The 10,400-nt window shown below is 41.1% G+C and overlaps 1 protein-coding gene across 2 annotated transcripts; it reads left to right on the forward strand.

Annotated features, from left to right (window-relative positions):
* Positions 1–13: 13 nt before the first annotated feature.
* Positions 14–10,328, forward strand: LOC134748144 (radial spoke head protein 6 homolog A). 2 transcript variants are annotated; one of them, XM_063682851.1, is made up of 14 exons: positions 14–292; positions 892–1,081; positions 1,449–1,574; positions 2,379–2,467; positions 3,634–3,721; positions 4,741–4,822; positions 5,336–5,444; positions 5,608–5,632; positions 6,020–6,139; positions 7,146–7,299; positions 8,040–8,185; positions 8,571–8,785; positions 9,401–9,545; positions 10,168–10,328. In XM_063682851.1, exons 1-14 carry the CDS (start codon positions 162–164, stop codon positions 10,264–10,266), a joined length of 1,719 nt encoding a protein of 572 aa, XP_063538921.1. In that variant the 5' UTR covers positions 14–161; the 3' UTR covers positions 10,267–10,328. The 2 variants fall into 2 exon arrangements, with proteins under 2 accessions (XP_063538921.1, XP_063538919.1); XM_063682849.1 differs by lacking the exon at positions 5,608–5,632 and having other exon boundaries at positions 5,336–5,469; positions 10,168–10,326.
* The last annotated feature ends 72 nt before the right edge of the window (positions 10,329–10,400 follow it).

A 10,400-nucleotide genomic window follows, 5' to 3' on the forward strand; every position in this document is an offset into this window, starting at 1 on the left:
ATAATTTAATCGTCATCCGTGACACACTTCAATAATTGTATTGAATTTCATTAATATTTTTTCATACCGTTGTTGTTATAATTCCAACGTATTTCTAAATGAAATAATAGAATAAGGGTTGTATTTTTAACTATTAAAGCTGTTTTATTAACTATCCAAATATGACTCAGCCTTATATGTGCGAGCCGGAGCTGATAGCTGCCACAGAAAATATCCTCCCAGACCTTAACAACGATTTAATTCTAGCTAAGAACTTCCTCAAACAACAGAGCGCAGCTACAGGAGACTCTTTGTAAGTATTTATTATGATAGGTGCTTTGGCCTTGATCAATAACTATTCTAGGCATTCAGCAGCTTAACTGGTCAAGTTATGGCCTCACTAACAAAGAGCGGTTCTCTATCGATGCCAACCCCTTTATACATTATTATTCACAACGACGGGACCTATACCGTAACACACCGTCGCACCGCACCAAGGTCATTGTGCGACGAATCCATAAGTAAGAGCGAGATAGCGATATCTCTTTCTCGCTCTTACTTATGGGTGAGTCGCACAATGACCTTGGTGCGGTGCGATGGTGTGTCACGGCCATAGGTCCCGTCGTTGTGATAACGTTGGCCAAAGCACCTTTAATCACGTAAACATAAAGCCACCTCCACACTCGTGCGCGAATCGCGGCGCTAATTAGCGAAATTGACTCTACACTCGCGTTCGCGGCTTCGCGCCGCGTAGTCTGGAGCGTGCTTAAAGTCCCGTCGTCCTGAATAATAATGAGTAAAAATCATGAGTTTAAATCAACCCCTTTATAGTTTTAACCAAGTTTTCTGTACTGAGTACATATTTAAAGGAACTCGCCACCTTCCGCATGGTTCCATACCGTATTTTTTCAGGTACGATCACATGGTAGACCTCGTGCATAAGATTCTGACCACAAAGCCACCGGACGTCGTGGATAACTTCGAGCAGTACTCGTGGGGGGTGAAGTTAGACAAGTTCCGGCCAAACTTCGATTTGCTGAATGACGTGTATCTCGCACCGCCGCAACTTGCCACCGTGCGGTTGCAAGAGGAGATGTACCGGGTATAAATACCGCTGTTTTATGTATAGTATAGTATTTACCTATATTAGTCTAAAGGCCGTAACACACCGTCGCACCGCACCACCAAGGTCATTGTGCGACGCATCTATAGGTAAGAGCAAAAAAGCGATATCTCTTTCTCGAACACTATAACATCAAACAATGGGAGCTACATGCGGCGGAGATGTCCGCGCAAAAAGACGGACTGGATTCGTTATATAGTGGTTAAGACAAGTATTCATAAATGTAAATCCTCGCAAGCCAGCTTTGTACATTTTCAAATTTGTCGCCTTTTTTACTGATAAAGCTTTTATGCACAAGCCTTACTTACTAGTTTATTTATTACTTATTAAAATGGCGTTACTTCAGCTGGTGGCGAGCAAGTCCGAGAATATGGACGCGATGGACGAGGAGGAGCAGGAGTTGGATATGGAGGAGGAGGGAGGGAAAGCTCGCATCGCAGATCTCGTCGAGCACAATTATTATTTCCGAGAGGTACATAAGTATAATAATTATCGTTCTAATAAGAAAGACGTAGGTATAGTTCGAAACTCGTGTCGATTTAAAACACTCCCTTTGGTCTTGTTTTAATGGGGTTGGCAACGTTTGCATAGATGGCGCCATCATAGCTTGCCCCTTTTTCTATGACTTAAAGGGCTGGCATCCAGGGCATAAAATTCCTTTAAAAAAAACGAAAATTTGACAATTCTAGAGATTGACCGGGCAAGCTATGCTGGCGCCATCTGCTAAATATTTCGACCGGCCAACCCCATTTATCGCCAGTCGTTGAGCCTATTTTTTTCCGCACTTGTATCGTAACATTCGTAACGTACTATATAACTCACGTAAGTTGGTCAATTTTCTAATTTTATTCAATCCAATGGTGAAACCAATTTATTGAATTTGTCGGTAAAATTAATTGTAGTATTGACATCTAGCGGTCAGTAGTTGAATAATATGTGATAGCGACATCTATTGGTGTAATGTCGAACTAGTTTGCAACTTTGCATGTAGTGAAACGAAACCCCAAATAGTTTGCTTTACTGTCAGTAGATGGCGCTGAAATAAATAGTTGCGCTGCCATCTAGTGGAGAAATTGTGGTCAAATGCTTACCTTTTCCAATAAAAAAAATGAAAAATCTAAATAGTTTATGCATCACCAAAATATTATATAAAAAAAATATTTTATTTTTTGTTGCCTGTTGCAGATTCGACCAAAATGATATTATAGATTGGTGCGAATTATTATTATGAATTATAATTATAATTATGAGTATAATAAAATGGCGTTATTGACAGGGCGGGTACGGTCTGCCGGCTAGCGAGTGCTTCGCTCTGTTCATAGCGTTGAAGATGCTGGGAATAAAGGAGCCCGTGTCCAATGTCAGGTACAATGTCCAGTGTCAGGTTTCCCGAGGGGCTACCAAAGAGTAGTATTAGGGGGCTACAGTATGGGGTTCTTCAAAAAAGGAGTGTACAGGTTTTTAAAGGGTCGGCAACGCGCATGTAATATCTCTGGTGTTGCAGGCGTCCATAGGCTACGGTGACTGCTTACCATCAGGCGGGCCGTATGCTTGTTTGCCACCGTCGTGGTATAAAAAAAATATCGTAATCTACAACCAGACAGGTGTTCCATCTGTCCACCTTTTTTTTTTGAGTTTTCAAATATCATTATCAAAGAAGTTTATTTATTTAGTTCCGCCTCATTTTAAAACTACGTGATCGATTGTAATGAAACTTTGCACATACAATGACATGAGGTATATCTAGGTCTGAAATTAGTTTATATAGCTTCAGTTTATAAAACAAACGAAATAGAGCAAAAACAAGTTTTGTATGAAAAACTTAAATTCGCTGTATTTTTTTAATTATGGTATCTGAAGCTACATAAACTAATTACATACATAGATACACCTTATCCTATTGTAGGTACAAAATTTCAGAGCAATCTAGCTAGTCGTTTTAACATGTGAGCGGAACTACGTTTGTATCAAGAACCGAGCTTGCCGGGGACCCTTAAATCTTTTTGATCACACTAACTGTCCATAGCATAAAGAGTACTTACAGTCTGGCAAAAAAGAGTAGAAATTAAAACGTGGCAACACTGTAGTGTCGTCCCGTTCAAATCAATCTAAGAAAAAACGGGACGACACTACAGTGTTGCCAATTTTCAATTTCTACTCTTTTTTGCCAGACTGTAAGTTGCGTTTTTCTCATTCATATAGGTAATATTTTTTCAACAATTCCAGTCTTTTTCAATTAAATAACAATTGAAGTCTTGGAGACCCTTTACATCTCTGGATAATTTGATGATCTTTTTTATTATTACATACATTTTATCTCTGACACCTAGAGACTTTTACATCTCTAAACAATTTTAGTACTTCTGTTATTTGTATAGTTTTTATTAGTTTTTTTCCTTGTGTAATTTAACATTTATATTTATGTAATTGTTTTTTTGTAATTTTGGGTTAATTTTATTGTTTGTAAAAATTGACATGTAAAAGTGCCCCTGTGGCCTATTTGCTGAATAAATGTTTGATGTTTGAAACAGGTTTTTCGGTAAAATATTTGGCACGAAACAGAACTACTATGTCGCAGAAACGGACCTCACTTTAGAAGAGCTGGATCGAAGAATAAGAGTGAGCAAGTTTTTATAGGACACTCTTACTTTCCACAATCATAATGGATAAAGCTGAAGAATACTTTACTATTTTACTATTTTTAAAAGGAAAGGGAATGACCGCTTCTCCATACAAACGTTGTCCCCATTTTCTTCTCTGGATATTGACATTATGGAAAATATTTTTACATATATAATTTGATGTATATTAACCATAGCTATTGCCCCTACCATTTCACTGCCATCTATCGACACACTTTAAAACTAAAAATGAAGATTCATAAAAATACGATAAAATGTATTTAAATATGGATAATTTATTAGTTATTATTTTGACCCATGTTCTTTCACTGATATGCGTTAAAATTGTTAAATAACAAACCAAACCGTCAACGCCCTCTATACGAGAGTAGGCCAAAGGTAGTAGCGACATCTGATCGAGAATCAAATTTTCGTGATTTTCGAGGCACGTTTTTTCCTTAGACTGTATTACGGAGTTATATCTATCTTTGCCCCTACGTTTGACTTTTTTCGATTTTGTGATTATAGCAAAAATTTGGAGCGAAAAACGGATTTCATACAAATTTTTAAATGCTCCTAACTTTTATAATAATTAAAAATTCGGTAAAAATCAAACATAGGGTCATTATAGCTGTGGTTGATATACAACAAATTGTGTCAAAATATTTTCAACAATGTTAATATCTAGGGAGGAAACTTTCGTTTTAATACGAGACTGACTGAATGATTCTTGATAGCGTAAGTACACCTATTAAGTTTGACTATTCTGGCAAGAGTGTGACGACAAAGAAGACTTAGTTTAGTCTGGTTACCGACCTACGAACATGACGTTTAGTTACTTTCTTGGTCTCGCAAGGACTGAGTGCGAAGATTGGTATTGGTTTCTTTGCACTTCCCATAGGCACTTAATTGGTCTTGATCTTGTCAAGTTTGTCTTAGGCTAAGGGGGTGGAAAATTGAATCAGTCTGAGTTTAGTGACTTACGTGCACGGATAATCTAATCTTACCTTTGTGTAGGAATTCGAAATGAAAGATATGCCAGGGGAAGGTGAGGACATGGAAGATAAAGAGGAAGGCGCAGACGAACACAAGGAATTGGGTAATAGTATATTACCATACCTTACCTAGGGCAGTAAAGTACCTAAGAAATAACAGTTTTGAATGATTCACGGTTAGTTTCACTAGACACATCGACCGTGATTACCTTTTGTATTATTTTCCAACTCCTGATTTTTCGATGCAGCAAAATTGCACTCGCTATCTTCTGTTACCCGTGAAAAAGGTGCATGCGTAACTGCATCGAAATATCGGGAGCTCGAAAAGAATACAAAAGGCACCTAATCACGGTCAATATCCCGCTCGATAAAGTAAGAATTGTTTCAAATCACATGTAATTGTGACAAAAATTTCTGAGGCTTTATTGTTTACTAGCGGAGGTGTGTACACTATTTTTCTGTTCGACGGATCCGGAGAGCGGCAACTTCGTTTAGCGCAGCGGGCCGAAACTTGACGCTTTCCGACCGGAGGGCAAAATAAGATTTTGCATGTAATTGCTACTCACAAACTTCCTACTTAATAAATAATGTGCAAAACCTGTAAAATTCCTCTCCAGAGGGCGAAGGCGAAGCTGTTGAAGACAAGAACAAGGAGCCGGTGCCTCCGAAACTGCCGCCCGTTCCTGAGCCCACGTGGCAACCCCCACCGCCCATCCCGGTGGAAAGGCCCGGCCAAGGCGTCAATAAGAAGGTACTTCACTTATTTGACCTCTGGTAGACTTTATCTCTTCTCAATAAGGTCTACAATTGGTTAAAGGCAAGCAGCCGGCACCACTGACGCTCATTCCTGAGCCTACGTGGCAGCCCCTCCCCCTCCCTCGGTCGAGAGGCCTGGCCAAGGTGTAAAAAAGAAGGTACTTCACATGACTGATCACTGGTAGACGATACAAGGACGCAGATGGTAGGTATATCCGTTCGACTGTTCCGATAAATTGAATCCTCAGAGCGGCGTTAGCTACTTTATTTACAGTACGTTTCAGTGCCTAAACATCCGTAATTCGATTGAATTACGAGTCATACGTATCGAGTCATCATTACGAGAATAGTCAAAATGTTTGTAGTACGGTACACAGGGTACACTCCTACGCGTTTCTAAAGAGTTGAAAATCTCTTGGTGTTCGTTGGAAGACTGGAAATGTGATGGGTGCTTTGTTTGTCAAGTACTTTTTTTATACAAATATGTACGCAGGGGTGCTAAGCTAATATTGTTTTTGATGAGTTTACTCTTTATACGATTACAGGTGTACTGGGTCTGCAACGTTCCAGGAGAGGCATGGACGTGTCTGCCGGACGTGACGCCCGACCAGATCCGGGTGGCGCGGCTGACTGTGCGCTGCATGACCGGGGACCTGGAGACGGAGGTACAGCAGCTATCACGTGACTACAGTAGTATCGCGGACGACCATGACGCCGGACTAGATCCGGGTGGCGCAGTACTCGCTACAACATAAGTATATAATGTTCATAAAGTAGCAGATCCAAGACGAAAATGGGGAAATTGTTCCACAGTTACAGTATACGTCGCAGGTCGCAGGGTCATTATTCGAACGCAGCACCTGCTGATTTGTGGTTTGTAGACCATAGAGTAACTTATACTAGAGCGGTACTGTCATAGTAAATTTTGTAACCCCAGTAAATTCACTGCCATCTGTCGACACACTTTAAAACTAAAAATGAAGATTTATAAAAATACGATAGAATGTATTTAAATATAGATAAATGATTTTTTTTATTTGCATTAATTATTTTTATGATTTTGACCCATGTTCTTTCACTGATATGCGTTAAAATTGTTAAATAACAAACGAAACCGTCAACGCCATCTATTCGACTGTAGGCCAAAACTAGTAGCGCCCTCTCAACGAGAATCAAATTTTCTTGATTTTCGAGGCACGTTTTTTCCTTAGACTGTATCTATCTATTACGGAGTTATATCTTTCTTTGGTACATACATACCGTACGTACGTACATAGTATTAAACTCACGTAAGTTGACAATTTTCTGTGGTAGAACAATATTTATTAAATCCAATGGTGAAACCAATTTATTGAATTTGTCGGTAAAATTAATTCTAGTATTGACATCTAGCGGTCAGTAGTTAAATAATATGTGATAGCGACATCTATTGGTGTAATGTCGAACTAGTTTGCAACTTTGAATGTAGTGAAACGAAACCCTAAATAGTTTGCTTTACTGTCAGTAGATGGCGCTGAAATAGATAGTTGCGCTGCCATCTAGTGGTGAAATTGTGTGATTTTCGAGGCACGTTTTTTCCTTAGACTGTATCCATCTATTACAGAGTTATATCTATCTTTGGTGGTACCTAGGTACTTACATAGTTTGCAATAACTCTGAGTTCCCATGCAGATCCAAACATTTCCGCCGTTTGAGGGTACTGAGCGTAACTACCTGCGCGCCCAAATTGCTCGCATCCAAGCTTCCACCTCGATCTCCCCGCAGGGCTTCTACACCTTCGGATCTGGTGAAGAGGAGGAGGACATTGATATGGAAGAGGGCATGGGTAAATTGATTTCCTTATCCTCATCAACATCTTTAGCTATACATATATGTGTCCGTACGTATATTTAACTAGTACTTCGCCCCGAACAGAGCCTAACTCGTTGTCCATGTCCTCAAAGCCATCCTAATGCTCGAACTTTTTTGTATTGTCGAATTGTATTTATCTAAACCACGTTTGATATATCGTCGCTATACCTACTCAACCTCATATCTGCAACAATCATTTGATGGCAATGTCGCTTTTCTTTCATTCGGAATACGGATGTTTTTGTCATCAAATGAGTGTTGCAGATACGAGGTTGAGTAAGTATAGCGGCGATATAAATCACACACTTCTATTTTTAGGCACTATTATGAGGTGACCAAGATCTGATTAACTTCGTTAGCGCCACTTGCACCATTCCACTAACCCAGGGTTAACCGGTTAACCCAGTGTCAAATTGTACTGGTAACCAAGGTAACTCCGGGTTTAACCGGTTAAACCCAGGTTATTGAAGGTGCAAGTGGCTCTTAGAAATTAAGTGATAACTTTCCTTTTCTATGTCCTTGTATAGTTGTATACAAAGGCAATATACCTAAGTACAAGTACAGCATCGTATACGGGTCTTCGGAAAAACTTTTACAATAAAATAGATCCTGGAAGAATTCCTGAACAATCATTCCGACGAGTCAGAGAAGCAACCGGTTTCTTATTATATAGGTACCAAATCTGATCATGATAACCCCATGTCACTGTTTTAGGAGACATGGCGTTCAACCCGAACCCCTTCTACCGAGGGCACACCATTAAGGACCTCCTGGACCCGGACATGACGTACTGGGTGCACCACGGCCGCCACATCTTACAGCAGGGACGGACTATTTGGTGGAACCCCAACGCGGGGATGGTGAGTTTTCTAGTGCCCTAACCCTTGATTGCAATCAAACCATGGTTTCTAAGATCCTGGACAAAATTAGAATTGATTGGCGTAAAAAAAGGACAAAATTAACAATTTTGTCGCTGTCGCTGATTGTATTTTTTTTCCAAAATTTCTCCTAAGGCCATTTTGGCCCAGTTTGTAACTGCCTTTAGTGCCCCATCTCAAAAATCCACCCTGTGTACCTCAAAAGCTATGCATTCTACCGCGAGAGTTTCTATCAAATGCTATTTTTTCTAAGCAGTCGAATTTTTGTTCATAATGAAAGCCAAAAGCCGGCTTCCTAGCGCGTTCAAAAAATTTAATAATTCTGGGCCGTTTTGATACTCAATACAAGGTATTACCACCTTTTTAGGACGAAGCTCTAGAAGAAGAGGACGACGAAGGGCCGCCTCCCGTAGCGCCCGAGACCGGTCCCACTCTCATGTCCCCACTGTCAGAAGACGGGCGTGTTGAAGGGCTGCGCGCGTGGACCGCACGGAAGAGCACTTTGCTGGCGCCCGAGCGGGCGGTGGTCACTATGCGCAGCAACGTGTGGCCCGGAGCTGTCGCTTATGCCACTGACGGGAAGTAAGTTCAGTAAAAATAAGCTCAGTTTCACACAGGGGGACAAGTTTTCTACACTCCTCCTTCAAGAGTACCTACTGTCGTCTTCAGTTTTAAAAAGATCATGATAGTCTAGTGGCCAAGTTATTTTTTAGTTACGCTCGACATGTTTCACTCCGTACCGAGGAGCGTCATCAGGAGCTTGCGTCGACGGGGTACGGAGTGAAACATGTTGAGCGTTTTCGACTTAAAACACGTGAGTGACCCGTTATTAATATATTTAATATGTCTGTGTCTCACGGAAGTTTTGTTATTAAAACTTATATATACTGTACCTTTAACAGATTTTTGACAAGTTTTCAGAGATAATAAAATATGACATTGATGCATCAAAGTTGGTTTGTTTACAAAGGACCTACCGGGAAACGCGAATCCGGAATTTCGCCATCTGCCTCTTTATCGCTCGAATATGCAAGGGTGACAGAGATGTTAGATAACGAAATTTCGATTTTCTTGTTTCGCGATAGACCCTTAGATTGGGGTGGTGGCGCCTACGCAGAGTTTCGCGTAATATTAGTACGAGATCAGTAGTAGGGCCCTGGGCTCTGGGTCTACATTTATTTATGGGTTTGTTCCCAGGAACTCGGAGTGCATGTACATCGGCTGGGGGCTGAAGTTCCAGCCGCCGAACTTCTCCCCGCTGCAGCTGCCGCGGCCGCAGGACGAGTACCCCGTCGGGCCCGAGGTCATGGAGATGCAGGACCCCTCCTTTGCTGACGAGGAGGTCAGTACATTTTAAAGTTCACTGCAATTTGTGATTAGGCTATGTATGAAGTACGTGATAGTATTAGTAGGCTTAAAACGATGATCGGCAGAGATGACATTCGCACCACCGTCGCGGACACAGTCAATACACATACTTTTTTTTAAATTGTTATTGTGTTAGTAGACACCACAGTTTTTTAGGGTTCCGTACCCAAAGGGTAAAAACGGGACCCTAATACTAAGACTCCGCTCTCCGTCTGTCTGTCACCAGGCTGTATCTCATGAACCGTGATAGTGAATTTTCACAGATGATGTATTTCTGTTGCCGCTATAACAACAAATACTATAAAGTACGGAACCCTCGGTGCGCGAGTCCGACTCGCACTTGGCCGGTTTTATTTATACAAAACCCAATATAACTGATTCGTTGCCTACCGACTGCGCCAGTGCTATTTTTCCTACGTAGTGTACTTACACTGTATAACTTGGTGAAATTTTTACCACCAGCCATACTGCGTAGTGACTAGGGGTCATACTGAACAACTTTTATTATGGGACCAATGCCGAAATCGCAATAAAAAATTTGGCCCTAAAAAGCCGATATAAAGATTGGGTACCCTAATTAGTAATGTTTTGTGCAGGCGTACCGCATCGCGCGGCTGCCGCCGCCGATCCCCGAGCTGCCGGGAGAGGGCGCTGGCGAGGGCTACGGCGAGGAGGGCGATGAAGAGGAAGACTAATAATGTGTTTATAAGTCTTCGTATTCCTTTGTCTATAATTATCTTTGCCAGGCGTCTCGAAACTTGGCCCGATGGCCACGTCCAAGTTTATTCGCAAGCAAACATGGAACACCCTCCTCTGAGTCTATATATCG

Source organism: Cydia strobilella, chromosome 16 (genome assembly GCF_947568885.1).
Source record: "Cydia strobilella chromosome 16, ilCydStro3.1, whole genome shotgun sequence".
NCBI classification, from domain to species: Eukaryota; Metazoa; Arthropoda; class Insecta; order Lepidoptera; family Tortricidae; genus Cydia; species Cydia strobilella.

Coding starts and splice junctions, on each gene's coding strand:
- LOC134748144 (XM_063682851.1), top strand. CDS start 162: ATGACTCAGCCTTATATGTGCGAGCCGGAGCTGATAGCTGCCACAGAA. Junction 1,575..2,378: donor ACAATTATTATTTCCGAGAG/GTACATAAGTAT, acceptor CGTTATTGACAG/GGCGGGTACGGTCTGCCGGC. Junction 7,300..8,039: donor TGATATGGAAGAGGGCATGG/GTAAATTGATTT, acceptor TCACTGTTTTAG/GAGACATGGCGTTCAACCCG.